The sequence below is a fragment of the Hippoglossus stenolepis genome, chromosome 11 (genome assembly GCF_022539355.2).
Source record: "Hippoglossus stenolepis isolate QCI-W04-F060 chromosome 11, HSTE1.2, whole genome shotgun sequence".
Classification (NCBI taxonomy): domain Eukaryota; kingdom Metazoa; phylum Chordata; class Actinopteri; order Pleuronectiformes; family Pleuronectidae; genus Hippoglossus; species Hippoglossus stenolepis.
Window position 1 is genome coordinate 7,901,532 of NC_061493.1, and position 15,573 is coordinate 7,917,104.

General features: G+C 43.5%; 1 protein-coding gene across 1 annotated transcript; it reads right to left on the minus strand.

Moving 5' to 3' along the window:
• Positions 1–1,528: 1,528 nt before the first annotated feature.
• angptl1b (angiopoietin-like 1b) lies at positions 1,529–14,561 on the minus strand. Its single transcript, XM_035170452.2, has 5 exons — positions 14,196–14,561; positions 9,953–10,787; positions 7,878–8,071; positions 6,521–6,791; positions 1,529–5,573 (listed from the first exon to the last, which is right to left on the minus strand). The coding sequence occupies exons 2-5, from the start codon at positions 10,752–10,754 to the stop codon at positions 5,386–5,388; spliced, it is 1,455 nt and encodes a 484-aa protein (XP_035026343.2). The 5' UTR covers positions 10,755–10,787; positions 14,196–14,561; the 3' UTR covers positions 1,529–5,385.
• Between the last annotated feature and the right edge of the window lie 1,012 nt (positions 14,562–15,573).

Consider the following 15,573-nt stretch of genomic DNA (forward strand, 5'->3'; position numbering starts at 1 on the left):
ATTTCTGTGGTTCCATCTGTTGTTCTCTGGGCTCACGTCTCTCTTGCGCAGGTTTGACTGGGAGGCCCTTTTGTTTCTCACTGTTTAACTCTGGTGTAAAAACAGTGGAGTCGATCACTCCTCCGGCTCTCTCTCCCCAGGCAGTCGTGAAGCCTTTCGACAGACCTCCGTGACTCACGCCATTCATCACAGTGAGTGTAATCGTATATCCAGGACTTATACAGTGAGCAGTGGTACAGGAGACGGCGAGAGGGTCTTCCAGTTCAGTGACTAATGCTGACTCCACAGTGTTCTGAGGTCACACGTCTTCACAGGGGAGATTCATTAGATCGCGTGATGGCTCTCAAGGCTTGAGTCGGGAATACAAATGTGTTTCATGCTAACCACAGGAACAATGAAAACCGTCTGAATATGTTGGTCACTAACAGATGGATTTAACAGACTTAAGTGTCTGTTAATAAGCAGCTGAAACTCAATGAGCGCACTTCTCGAGGCTCAAATGGCCCCTTTGTTTGTTATCTCTGGGCTGCGACTGCTTCTTAGATTAACTTGTTTCTGCGAATCAAAAAACCTCATTAAAATAAATCTAATTTTCCCAATCTCAACACTCGCTGGTGTGCTTCACAGCTGAATAAATTATCATTCCACAGTTTGTTTGAGAGGGAGAGTGGAAACTTAAAGCTGTCTGCTCACTGAGCTCTCCCAGACCCCAGCAAATGATCATCCATCTCAAACAAGTGTCTGTTGAGCTTCAAGTCAAAAGGCCACTTAGGAGCAGACTTAGCTATGGAGTTGTTTGACTGTCCCAGTTAGGGCAAGAATTAGTCACGGTGCTTATTTTCAAAGAAAACAGCCCCACGTCCTGTCTGTTGACTCGCTGGTTGACACTGACTTGAGGTTTTCTGCAGGATAATGAATCACTCTCATGGACATTTCCCCCAAACAGCACATGTCTTTTAGCAAATAACAACTCAGTGTGCACGGAGCCAGCTTTTTCCAAGAATCCTCCGTGCCCGGTGCCATTTTGGTGGTGGGATTCGTAGACAGCGACGCTTCACTCGGCGACAAAGAGAGCTTTCACCTCTGAAAGCTCTGGAGGACCACACAGCAGCAGCCCTCGGCCATCTTCCCTCTATACAGGCCCCGTTTTTCGAGGGGGTACACAGGCCTGAGTGTGGTCCCCTCAGCAGTGGATGTCACCTCTGCTGTTCTAATGTATGACTGCGCAGCGGTCTGGTTTTTGTGGGCTAATCATGCATTCCCATGCGGCCATTAAGCTGCTAAAAATGTGAAGGGTTCAGTGTGTGCAGGGCAGAGTTATTGGAATACTGGAGTTATAGCTGAAGCTGAATCCCACACTGGCAATCTGAGGGGCGGTTTAGCACCATGTGTCTGAGAGAGAGAGGCAGGTTTGTGACAGGACGGTGGCCTGTTATAACTTGATTCCTGGACCCAACTGGTATAATGTGGGCTGAAGTTAAACCAACTCTCTCATCACTGTCATCAGAAGTTGTTGAAAGGTCAGAAAGAAAGAAAACGTATTTTATTCCTGAATTTACAGTAGAGCTGAACAGAACAGGACAGGATGGACACATTATCCAGAATCTATGAATCCACAAAAGAGTGTGGATTTAAATGCACAGTGTGTAGCATAGTGGTAAAGTGTCATATGGGAACTAGCTGAATACACCTCACCACACCCGCTATTTTCAAGCATGTAGAAGAAACAATGGTAGAAATGCAAAAAAACATCTTTAGAGCTATTGTGTGGTTTGTCTATTCTGGGCCACTGTACAAACCGTGCAAAAGGACCCGCTCCCCACTTGGATATAAACAGGTTGTTATAAGGTAACAAGAACATTATAGTTTCAGGTGATTACAAACTGTAATTATAATATAATTATGCATTTTATATTTCATTTCTGCCGAGATCCCCTTAAATCCTACACACTCGCCCTTTAAAGAACAGATGTGCTCAGCTGGCTGGTTGACAAATAAATATCTTTTAAGAGAATGTGTGCCCTTGACCTTTTCATCTATACACCCAGATTAAATGGCTAGTGTGGGTTCATTTTCTACCCTCGTAGGTTCACCTACATTTGCAATTTTATTTAATTTACTCAAGAAAAATAAAATCCAATATCTTCCCTCAAGTACATTTTGATAAATGCTTTCCTGCCAAGAGTGAGGTGAGATCGATACTGATTTAATGTCTACACGCTAAATATGAAGACTGCATGGAAGGGGACACAGCTCTCTCTGTCAAAAATCCACCAAACATGACCTCTGAAGCTCACTATAGTCTGATTCTGTTTGAAACTGAAAGAGCCAGACTTGCTGGCTCTGTGTCCAGTCTTTATGTTAATGAAAACTAACCACCTGCAGCCTCAGCCTCTCCCCCACTCATCCTTTTAAGGGTTGTGGGGGAGCTGGAGCCAATTACAGCTGACATTGGTCAAGAGGCCGGGTCTACCCTGATCAGGTCACCAGTGTATCACAAGGCTTTACATACAGAGAGAGAGAACCATCCTCACTCAACCCACAGGGTATCCAATTGTCCAATGTCTCTGAACTGTGGGAGGAAGCCGGAGAAAACCCAGAGAAAACCCCTGCAGACAGGGAGAGAACATGCACACTCCACACAGAAAGACCAGGAACCTACTTGCTGTGAGGCGTCTTTCTGCTATGCCAATGCACCTTCATCTGCACCTTACAGAGGGTGTTGGATCAACCTGGCCGAGGGCAGTTGTGGCACAGGATGTAGAGCGGGTCGTTCCACTGAGCAGAAGGTTGGCGGTTCGATCCCTGCCTCCCTGCATGCACCCTTATGAGTTATATACGACAGGAAAAGGGCTACACATAGATGTACTGTGTGAATGGGTGAATGGAAAAACAGAACTGTAAAGTGCTGAGTGGTCATCACGCTACAGACCTGCTCCACCACTACAACCTTTGAATCTCTGAAAGCTCGACATTCAGGAAACAGAGGTTTTGAAGCAGTGACAGATTCAAGGTGTAAAAACATTCACTTCACTTCAGTGAATAATAAATACAGTGGAAAATTACGTAGTGGAAAAGAGTCACATTCAGGTTGTGAGCTAGATTTCAACTGACTACCAGTCATCATGTTTTTGCACATTCAAAATGACAACACTGCAAGTGCAATTTAAAAATAAATTGGGGGTTGGGTTGTAGATGCATTTATCCAAAACACTTCACAGTCGACACTGCACTTCAGAGGAAACCCACCAAGTTTGAAGTTGATCACGTGAGTAGTCGAGACAATCTAAGGACAGACAGAAAAGACGGAAATCTGGATTTATTAGTGGGACGACTCGTCCCCGCCCAGTCAACCACAGAAATGTGCAGACACTTGAAAAGAGATGTCTTTGCATCGCGTTCTTCCGTCTCCCCCGGTGACTGTTTCATATCGAAAGAAAACACACAGAAACAGGAATTTTGTTTTTAAGAGATCTGTTATTTCTGAAAAACTCGAATGCTGCAGAATTTAAGAAGGGGAACTTGTACAGCACCTCCCTCTGTCAGGAAGAATTAGAGGTTCTGTTTGGAACAACAATATATCAGTCTGACTCACACCCACAAGATAAGACTGAAATGTGCACGTAATCTCAACAAAGCCTAAACACTAACAATGGCATGTATCAATTACAGCTCTGTGGTTGCGAGAGTCCCCTGAAGTTACACTAAATGTTGAGTCTTAGTTGTGTAATGTTGTTCTACCAAGGACTATGACTCATTGGTTTTATTGCTGTTTTATTTCAACATTGTAATGTCATTTTATTGGATGATGCTTTTTTCTTTTACATGTCCATAAACATGGTTCCATGTCCAGCTGAGTCCAGCAAAAGTGTGTAAAAGACCTGGGTGTGAGGGCCGTTGTGGTCAATGAGGAAAAACCAGCAGAATATGAGGGTCTATTTTCAGCTCAAAGGCTGTTTCGTCTTTTCATGTGTGTGTGAACGCAACCCTGTTGTTCAGAGCAGACCCACCAGTTCAAACACCACCCCCCAGCTCCCCCTCTCCTCTGGATGGAGAGGTTCCCCCCAAAGGACACCGGTTTCCTTCCATACACTGGCGATCGCAGAGCATAGGAGCCCGTGGACTTTGTCAATGAAAGATATTCTTTATGAAAACAGAATGTACATTTCTCTGTATTCAAAAGGAAGAGGGGGGGTGGGGGAGTAACTTGGAAATTTGGACCAATTCCATCCCAGTTCATCTCCCTCCCTCCGCTCCCCTTCTCTCTCTCTCCGTCCTGTCTGGCTCTAGGCAATGTGTTTCTCGTTGTCTGTCCCAATGCCTATAACTCAGTACGCTTGGTCTGCATATTTTTCATGCTCCAAAACCACTCAAAACCAAATATAATTCCTTCTTGTTTCTCTCGCTCTCTTTCTTTCAGCGTTGCTTGTTTTTCCCAGAGTCATACTGAAATTGAATCAATGGCCCTAATGAGAAAAACATTAAGAGCAATTTTCGAGCACTCTCTGAGAATAATTGTCACATATACCGAGGAGGAAATTAGCTCTATTTTCTGCAGGAACATTCTCTGCTCCCTCAGGATACCTGTCCCCTTTTTCACTGTTTTGATAAGTTTATTGCACACATAAATTATAGTTTCAGGTCATGTGGACTTGGGCAAAGTACTTTAACATACATTATAAAGGATATATTACGTGTAAGGAGTAAAAATAAAATAAAACATGGATTTAAACCTCTTTCCGTTCTCCAACTTCTGAAGATGTTGGTCTTTTTAAATCTGGAATTGGATACAGAGTCTAAATAAATCTAAATAGGTATTAACACAATGTATTTTCCAGGTCCCGGCAAGAACAGCAAAAGTTCATTGAGGGAGAGTTTCCCCCTGACGTTTATCTTGGCGAGGTAGGAAGAGATGCATGTAGATCCTGTGACGCTAAAGCTTATGAATGAAATCAACACCGATGAAGTTGTGTGAGGATGTGGCGCCTCCTCTCTTCGGGGCGACCCGGTAATGAGGAAAACACTGTGGTTTCTTAATCATAAGGCAGCTTGGATTATAAAACTTCAAAATGTAGACCTTTATTATCTATTTCCCCCAACTATCATATGTATTTGGTGGGAAAAGAAGTTGTATGGCTTATTATAAATAATTATGTCCCATAAATTCCTCTATGTGTGCTTCTATTTTATGTTATACAGAGAGGACAATGTTCAAGCAGAGTCTGTTTCTATGACAGGGGGCTTTTCAAGTCACTACCGATGGTCAAACTCCAATGATGCAGTTCTTTTTTTATCTTGGATCAACCAGTTACCGATGACACGCAGTCAGAAGTGTGCCTTGGCCTCCACAGCTGCCCGTGGACCGGCCCGGCTTACACAGTCTCCTCAGTCTATGGGCCTGATCATCAAGCGGACAGTTTTCATGGAGTAGAAGCCTCCCCCATAGTCGGCCCAGAAGATCCCGTCCTGGAACTTGCTGCGGTAGACGCCTCCATTGTACCAAACCCCGTTAAGGTTGGCTTGGCCGCAGGCGTTGTACCACCAGCCTCCTTTATGGAAATGGGCACAGTTACCTGTGGTGGGAGGAAAAGGAAGAGGGATGATTCGATCGGTGAGGAAGAGTGTTTTTCACAGAGGGAGGGATTCAAAAAACACATTCGATGTCGTCTGCCGAATATAATAATGAAAACTTTTTATGCAATTCAATGCTTTTACTAAATGGTGAGTCACTGCCTCTGCCACTTCAAACTACCTGACCCACCACTGCATCCACGTTTTTGATATCATTTTTTTTTAGATCACCAGGCAAATTTTGCAACCATTCAGAGTGGTGGGATGTAACACAGTAGAAATACGCATTTCTTACGTCTTTCTTATTTATTCATTTTTGGGTACTTTTCACATTTACTCCACTACATATATCAACAAATATCTGTACTTTCTACTCCACTACATTTTTACAACGCACTGTGTTACATGTTCACATTGGTTTTTATATTTTTAAAGGTAATCAATAATGGGAGGGGAATTGGTTTCATGATCCAATCAGAGCGGGCAGGTAATATTAGACAGAAGAGGCCGAGACTCAGCCACAACAATGTAGACTGTTTCATTAGGAAATAGGCTACACTCAGCAAGTACTTTTACTTTCAATACTTATATTCATATATAGTATATTTAAAAGACAGTACTTTTACTCAAGCAGAAAAGTTGTGGTTGTTGTACTTATACTTTTACCTAAGTGAATTCTTGTATGTGCATTTGTTTTTGCTTAAGTAAAATTCACCACTGCTACCTGTGACCCGCCAGATATATAAAACCATATTTATTTGATTTTGACCAGTAAAGAAAAAACTACTTCCTTGATTGTCACTACTCCTATGTAGGATGTGAACAAAATCATTCAATCTCATTTCACAGATATAAAACCATATAATTCAAAGGTCACAATACCAAAAGACAGAATCAAACACACCTCACATATGCTACAATAGCACTAAGGGACCTGGTGTTCATCTACCTGCGAAAGCATCCTTGTCTCGATCCAGCGTAGTGAACTGTTTGCCGTTGTGGCTGCTGAGCGAGTCCCCGGCGTTGCCCTGGTAGGTGCCCAGGCGCAGGCGGTAGTCCTCGCTCTGCGGCTCCAGGTGGAAGCTGCTGTACTGAGCGTATACCTTTTTGCCCATCCAGTCCTCCAGCTCCACCAGCAGCTTGTAGTCCCCCTGCCTCCCTAGTTTGTAGATGCCTTCCAGACCGAGCCAGTACTCCCCGTCTATGTTGCCAAAGCCGCTCTGAGTCAAAGGAAGATTAAAAGGAAGGTTACAGAGAAATTACAGAAAATAATGCACCTTGTTTGTTATGAGGCAGCCCCGGGGGTGTTTAGAAACAGGAGAATTGTTTAGGAACTTTGGAAGACGCCGTGGAATTGTTAACAGAACAAATGGGAATTTTCTTTTTGATAACATTTCGCTCTGGGATCTGTAGTTAAGAAAAACTTCAAAAGATTAAAAAAAACTGACTAAGCAAAACAATGCAACCCTGTCTTTGACATTCCTAAGAAGGATGTGTTGTAAAAGTTTGTGCTGGAAAATAAGCATCAATCTTCAAAACGCTGGTTCATCACTCAAACTCCACTGATCTCTCAGATAAAAAATTGGAACGGGTGCTTGTGTTGAATAACCTCGAGCCATCTACATCTGGCCATGTGCCTTCAGAACACTTCACTTGGTAGAGGAGACTGAGGTTTGTGATTGTGGATTAGTCGAGTGAGCCAGGAGATGATGAATGATGTAGGGTTTCAGTCTGGGGCCTCCTCTCCGATGCAGTGTGTGTGTGTGTGTGTGTGTGTGTACATGTGGTGGCTTTGTGGGAGAGCGTAGAGGCAAATCACTGTTGAAGAGACCATTTAGCTTCCAGTTACACATGCACAAGCCTGGCCGGGCTGAATGGAACACTGGATTTCTGCGGCTGCCAGCAGCGATATCCTCCATCTCATTCTCACAGAGTTTTGATGAGACGGCTCCATACGGTGTGGCGCAGTAAGCCAAGCAGCCATCCATCCAGGAAGGCACCATAGTAGCAGCGGTTTTGGAAAGAAACGCCTGAAGATTGAGCTGTGGAACATACCTTCCTCAGCGGGCCGTCTAATGTTTCATAATGGGGATCTCAAACCAAACGAGCAGACTAACAGTGGTGCTGACGTTATATTTTGCAGTAAGTGAAAACACAAGGATGCTGGCCTCGGATATAGCCCCAAACACTCCAGATCATTGGCACAACTGTTGTCTCTGAATGAGCCAAGTATTCCGAATATTGGCCCGAGAGAGGAGAGAGAAAAAGGAGACAGATCATGTCAGGAGACGTGACATTATAATCACCTTGTAGCTCTCCCAGTTCCTGAAGAAGTTAACAGATCCGTCCCTCCTGGTCTGGATCACGGTCCAGCCCCCGTTGTCTATGTCCTGTTCGCACCAGACCTGCAGCGGCCGCTCTGCTTCGTCTGGTCTGATCAGGTACATGCCGCTGGTGCTGTGGCCGGCTTCCTGCGCATCCAGACAGTCTCTGAATGGGCCTGAAAGCAAGACACAACAATAACACTTATTTTACAGCAAAATTAGTTTTTAAAAGTGGGTAAACCTGCTTAAAAGGCAATTAACTCCTTCTCCGATAAAACCCCATGTCTACTGCATTGAATTCAGGAGTGAAAGTCAATTGTATCCATTCCCATTGTAGACAAATATCAGATGGGTGCGTGTTGTTGACTATGTCACATGTTGAAGCCGTAGCAATAGAAGAAGAACCACTTCCTCCTCCATCAACTCCATTATAAAGTATATTTGTCGATTTATTTAATATAATTATCTTTAGCTGTTGATCACAGTTATTTTTGTTCTCAGGATATGATGTAGCTGACTTGAAGTAATGATCAAGAAACAGGTGACCCAACCCCTGTTAAAGAAATGAACCAAAATGCGCACAACAAACAACAAAAGGGACCTTTGTCAAATTAAATACTGAAGAACTGTTGCAGCAGTTCTTCAAACTGTCCGGCGGACATTATGAAAAACATCCTAAAGTGACTGTGTGAGAGTTTAAGCTCCTGAACCAAGCAATGACACTCACCAAGTTCTTCTCTCTTCATCAATATTGGGTATTCCCAGGTATTGCATCTTTTTTTTCTTATTGTAAAGTAAAAGCAGCAGTAAAAGTAGTGCCAGATTATCATCGCTAATGTTTCCATCTTTTTTTTTCTCAGGCTCGATATTTTTATCCTAATAATTTATTTGCTGAACTGGGCTCGTTAAAATGAGTTGTCAGGTGCAATCTACGCTATTTCCTTCCATTTATCCGTTTCACCACTGATGCGCAAAGGTTACTTCTGTTTTGATGTTCTTAAAATGGTAAAACATGTGTCAGACAGACTCTGATCTCAACTCAAGCTTGAACACAAATTTTGTGGCTATATTTTGGCCTTGTGGGCCAGTTTTGAAATATTTTTGTACCAAAAGACTGAAACAAACACATCAGTGCCATTAGTTACATGATGCAGAAAACACTGTGTGTGACAGAGGTTTAAATACGAAGGAAAGACCAGTAAACTGGAACAAAACCGCACAGACAATCTAATAGAAAACACATTTATCTGGGTTCACAAAGATACCCTTGTTTACTATATCCTCCCGGAACAGCAGAGGAAAATGGGGCTAATTAAATTTTTTATAAGAAACTTACAACTTGCCATCATTCTAGATTGAAAAGCGGTCACCCCTGTTTTTGAGTGTGGCCCTTTTCAAGGTAATTCTCATCAGAAGAATTTTAATTATAAGCACATGTAGCACTGACTTTACTTAAAAGGGGGAAATAACCCTCTACCAGAGACCCTGCTATTAATATAATAATGTTAAGGAGTTCATTCACGACATGAAACTTAACAGGAGCTTATATCAGTCAGCCTGGGTTTTGTCTACATCTCACATGCAATGGAACAGTCTCATATGGATAATTTTCATAAACAGCTGCACTGAATTCCTACACACTTTATTATTCTTGGGCAAGGCCAATCTAAATGTGTCAGGAATTTCTGTTGATGAGGACAAAATCGCACCCGTTGGGTCTTTCTTTGCTTTGCTTTTAGTCCCCTGCCTAAATTCAGACGTTACAACGTTTTTTATTTCCACTCTGGTTTGTGTTCTTTCTGTTGAGCGGGGAGCAGAGTTCCAGCTGAATTAGCAAATCTTTAACCTTTCAGAATGAGGCCACTGGCCCACCTGCGGCTGTACTCAAACTCAGAGATTATTATTTTGTTATGGTTGGCCTGCGAAGTCAGAGCTGGTCCAAATTTTACGCTGACTGTTTTGGATTTTCGTGAGTGGATCAAGGTTTAAATGAATGAAAAATAAGAAAGCAGTAGATGGATGGACAGATGGATGGATGGATCCATTCTCCCACTTACCTTCTGCACTGAAGTTCCTCTCGGGAGGATTCTGGACTTCCAGGGTACCAGTTGTGGGTGATGGCCCAGAGCGGGAGCCCCTTTCCCGCACAAACCCTTGAGTGTTGTCTCTCTGGATCTCATTGGTGAAACGTGGCACATTGACAGGAATGTTTTCAGGCACCACCTGCACTAGTGGAGGTCCCATGGGTGGGTGCTCATGCCTGCGGCTGTACACTTGCATACACTGCTCCTCCAGCGCTCCAATCAGTACTGACTGGTTGTTCACCACTGCCGACAGGGCTGAGTATTTGGTCTCCAGTTCCCTGTACCTGGAGGCCAGACGTAATGACTCAGAGGTGGCATTGAGGATGCGTGTCTCCAGCTGCGCAAGCTCCAGTGAGTTGTCCCTCTTCCTGATGATCTCATGCAGCAGCTGCATGTAGAGTTGGGTCACCCTCGAGTTCATGTTCCTGCTCTCTTTCCTCAATAGCTTCATCTCATTCACCAAGTTGCCGTCCACATCGACCACCAGCTTCAAAGTCTCCATCTCCCGACGTTGCTTGGACAGGAGGTCGCGTACTGAAGCCACGTCCAAGCGCGTCACTCTGTCCTTGTCAGTGGAATAACCCCGAGCAGCACAGATGGGGCCTGTGATCTTCTGCTCGGGGACCAGGAAGGTGTAAGCGCATTTCTTGGCTTCTCCGTTGGCCTCTGGTGCCCTCCGTACCCGAGAGAGAATGGGGTTCTTGGTGAGGGCATGGCTGTTGCTCCAGAGGGCCAAACCAAGCAGCACAAATAGACTCCATGTTCCAGGTCCCATGGTTCTTCCTCCCTTAATCACCAAACTACAGATCTACAAACAGGAAAGAAAAAAGACCATTTTACTTTCAGGGCAAAAATGGTGTTATTCTATTTTGTAGGCTGCTAATTGTCGATAAATTCCATCAAAAAGCTATTAAAGTGTACTCGTCCATCTCTCAATACTTACCAGCTCCCCTACACTTTCCCTAGGATTTAACTTCAAGTCCATTGGTGATACGTTAGAGTGAATGTTTCAAAAACTATTTGATGGTTGCACAGATATGCGTGGTCTCCAGAGGATGATTACCAATGACTTTAAATGTGTCCAGTACTTTTTGACAAAATACCTGAAAAACTGATAAAATTCTTCACTTTATTTGGTGTGTTATGTTAGCATTGGCATAGTTGGGGACTATTTTCCACTGTGGACCAATACACAGTTTGTGGGAAAGGAGTAGCCTCTTAATAGCATTAGAAAGCAATTGTCTCAAACAAAACTATAATATATACGGATGTTCCTCATGATGTCGCCCAGTGCAAAACTTATTGGCTCACTAATCAAAGTTTTTGGACACCAGCTAAGACCTATGACACAGGGGCTCTATGACATCTATGACTCTGCTTTATAATGCTTTGGCTTCACTAATAGTAAGCTACTTTTCAGTTGATTGGTTTTAGTATTTTCTTTGGATTTGTAGACATGAGAGAAATCACCAGATTTATTCTGTAATTTGGTCTGAGTGTTATATTTTAATTTTGGCTACCACTCATCTTGTACCTTCTGTTCAATTTCCTCCCAGGCACGCCATAAAAAGATGTTGTTATGCAGATGTATTCCTTTCTTGCCTTACCCAATTTTTTCCAACCATAGTGCCGGCAAAGCTAAAATAGACCAAGAGCATCTGTTGACATAAAAGCCTGTGGTCTTGTTTCAAAGCACAGGACTTGCTTGATTCTTTAGTAGTTAGTGAGCTTTTAAATGTAAAGTGAAAAGACACTCCTGCTCCAGGCAGGATGTGCCATCTGGTTCGCTTGTGGTGGAGTAAGAGCAGTGTCACCCCCACCCACCACAAATCTGTTATCGTAACTCGTATTTTCAATACATTCCTTCATGTGTTGTCTTTCATCAAGGCCCTCACCACAAGTGTATCAGGTGTCTGGGTGTGTGCAGTTGCAGAGACCTGTTTCTCCACATCCTCCATTAACCTCCCCTATATCCTTTCAGTTTACCTGCACTGGCTCGGGAAAAAAACACCAACCTTGGAGACTGGACATTTTTTAATTGAACATGAATATACGCTACAGAAATTGAATCTGTGCAGCCATGGATGACTCTGAACATATTATTTAAAAGGTACCACATCCCCTGTCAGTCTTTAATCGATTCTGAAATTGTAGAAGCATCAGTAGTGAGCACCATGATAGAAAACAGCCGGTAATTATCACTGGGCCAGTCTGACTCTTTGTGAATTCTGCCTTCTCTGCCTGACGGGCACATACAGAAAATTTGAATTTGATGCGGAACAAAACAAATTTTCTGTTTGAGCGGTGGCAGAGGGAGCAGGAATCCCTGATCTATGAGTAATGTTTTCTGGAGTCTATTTTTGGATGGAAAAGCTTGTGTGTTGATCTTATTGGTTTTGACAGCACAACGAATGGAGCAGGAGTGGGTGATGACCCAAAAATGCACGTTAAGTAAGAGGTCCCACCTTCCATATGCAGTAGCGAGGCTCTGCTCTGGGAGCCAGGGCTACCGGCGAGCCAACTGCAGGCTGATTTTGGCGACTGTGCCAAACTCAGAAGCCTGTCAGAAGGCAGTCTGATGAGTATGGCCAAGGAGGTTAAGTAACCTGCGCCTAACACTTCTCACGGAAAGACACTATGACCCACTTCGTATCTGAGCTCATCAAAAACAAATCCAGTGAGGATTTTAACAGATGGCAAAGAGACAGGACTAAATGAGTCCAAGACAGAGGCAGCAGGGGCTTCAACTTTTTTCTGTGGTCGACTCTTGATGTTTACTTGCACTGAAGAGTTCTAACCACAGTTAATGGGACTGATCCCAGAGCATTACCTAAGCTCAAACTGCTGCTGCAGCAGAATAGTACCCTTTTATCATCGTCGTAGGAAAAAACAAGCAGGTCTCAAGAGTAAAATATAATACGAAGTTATGTGTTTTCATTAAGCACAATGGCCTCTTTACAGAAAGCACAGAAAGTACCGAAGCCAACATTGATTTTGAATAACTATGTTGTTGCAGCAATGTTTTTGAAACTGCCCTGAAGCCTGTATTTTAGTTTTAACGTATGGAACAAGGTGCAGTTTGTTTCGTCACAGATTATTAAGCATCTGAGGGCAGAGGAAAAGTGCACTTTGAGGAAAACGGCCCATGTGTCAGCACTCAGAGACACCTTGGCACTGTCACTCAGCTATTATTACCCAGAGAGAACTTTTCCCTGTTTTTTCCGTAATCACGGGTCATCCCCCTTTCAATAGCTTGGTCTCAGCAATTGGCCCGTCTTCACGTCTCCAACCCCACAATATGAATCTCACAAGCCCTCGACCTGACAGGAGTGACAGTGTTTACAGAGAGGGCTCCTCAGCCAGGCCTGTGAATCTCATCTGCAGCTGCCACCACCAGGTTTCTCTCCGTCGTTCACACCCCGCTGGTCTTCATCAAGGCGGCCGCACCAGCCCTTTTTTGTTGACTTATTGGAAAGGTATTTTCTCCTCTACTCTCCCTCACTCCGAGCCAGATCTGGCCATATGCAGCCACCTCATCTATATTAATGCTGTCCTCGCAGGTCAAACTTTGCGGTGTCTGCTTTTCCCAGCCCAGAGTGGGACGGGGGGGACGGAGCCAATTGGCCCATTGACTCTAATTGCTGCCACTGAGCTCCGTCTTACTGGTACACTCCTCAATTAAAAGTTATTTTTTTATATATTCAAGCCCAGAAAAAGCTTACACCACATTTGCACCCATAACTTTCTCTCCAACAGTACAACTTTGTTGTGGCATTTGCTTTCGTCCAACAGATTTTTAGGAGTTAACCAGTTAGCCCACAAGTTATTCCAATGGTGCGACTGATTAGATCCATCTGCTGACAAGATGCAGTAGCTCCACACATGGTGAATTTGATCAGGATATGGGTTTTCACAATACATATGAATATCTTAAAGTGGTCAAATGTTAAACTCAATTTATTAAAATGTTATAAAAATCATTCCATTGTTATTTTATGAAGCATCCTGGATGTGAAGCAAATCCAACTTTAATCTAACAACAGTGTTCAAGATTACATTGACCTTTGCTTGTAAATTCAATTTTTCTTATTTGCAGTTAAGACAAGAAATATCTAGCAATTTTAATACTTTAACAGAGAGGATAGAGAATATATACAAAGGCCACATGAGTTTGATGAATAACCTGATCACAATGGAGCAAAAATAATAACCTTACCTGTGTCAGAGAGTGAGTTTAGTCAGTGGTCCGGGATGTGCAGGTAAGACCCAGCCTAGGCGTCTCAGTTGTGGTTCCTATGTAGGTTCATGCTCTCCATTCTCCTCCTCTCACTCCCAGTCTCCCCCTATGTGCTGCTCGCATTGAGAAGGAAGGTCTGCGCTCAGCTATGGCACAGGCAAACACCGTCCACCGAGGGAGAGAACAGTGGAGGGTGGTCCGTACCCAGAAAGAGGGAGGCTGATGTTGTAATTTTCTCTGGCTCGGCCCTGCCTTCCTCCTCTGATGTCACATTTAAAAGTTTCAGCACAGCAGAAAAAAGCTAGGTGATGACTGAGAGTCACTGAACACACCGAAAATCAGGTTAACTGTCTCCCACACACACAATTTGTCTGTCGGGCTTGTAGAAGGTAATGACACACACTTACACACACACACACACACACACACACACACACACACACACACACACACACACACACACACACACACACACACACACACACACACACACACACACACACACACACACACACACACACACACACACACACACTTTGTCTTTGTTTATGTCACACAAAGAGACACATTCATTCCTCAGCCTCACTTATATTTACATTTCTCAGAGTCTATACTTCCTCCTGCTCACAAAGCGTCTCTCAATTAGGTCCATATAATGACTGAGTGGTTCTGGCAACTTCAGTAGTTTCAACATGATGGCATTAGGCCTGTTTTTTGGATGTGAGTGTTTCTCTCTCTCCGTACATGGGGTGAGTATGTCTCATGTGGCAGAGTCCAGGAACTATTGGCAGCTGTGTTTATTTTGGTTATGAGGACAATAAGCAGAGGGCTCTGTGGAGAAAAGAAAAATCAACGGCCCTCAGCTAAATGTTTTGACTAGAAGAGGAAGCACAGGCTTTGATGCGTGGGGGATTCTCTGCATGGGGAGACATATTTCAGCACGTGGGAGGACTGTTGTGCTTATGAGAAATTGAGACAGGACATAATAATCTAAATAATAAAGAGGAACACGTATGTGTGAGTGTCTGTGACCCATACATGTATGAGGACACATGTTTGCCTTCGCGTAGTTGGGATTGTATGTCTCCCATAGGTGGTCGGTTTTAGGAAATTGAGGTCTTGCAGTTTAAATAAATATAAACGTGTGTAAATATTATGGAAAGAAGCTATAAACCCTGAGCTAAAGCGCTTTGCTAATTTTGTGCTAATTCAAGCCATGTCTGGACGTGTATTTTTCTGTATCTGCTCTACATTTAGAAACTCTTGTGAAGCCTTGTAATGGGGCCACTTCCCTGCTTCATTTGTGCCGATTGTGCCCTATGTCAAACCAGAGGAGCATGTTTGCTTAATGCAATAG

What these genes read in the sequence shown, in the direction of transcription:
- angptl1b (XM_035170452.2), bottom strand. Translation starts at nt 10,754, where the DNA reads ATGGGACCTGGAACATGGAGTCTATTTGTGCTGCTTGGTTTGGCCCTC. An exon ending in GAGGAACTTCAGTGCAGAAG is followed by an intron (nt 8,072 to 9,952) that starts GTAAGTGGGAGA and finishes TCTTGCTTTCAG; the next exon opens with GCCCATTCAGAGACTGTCTG. An exon ending in AGACAAGGATGCTTTCGCAG is followed by an intron (nt 5,574 to 6,520) that starts GTAGATGAACAC and finishes CTCCCACCACAG; the next exon opens with GTAACTGTGCCCATTTCCAT.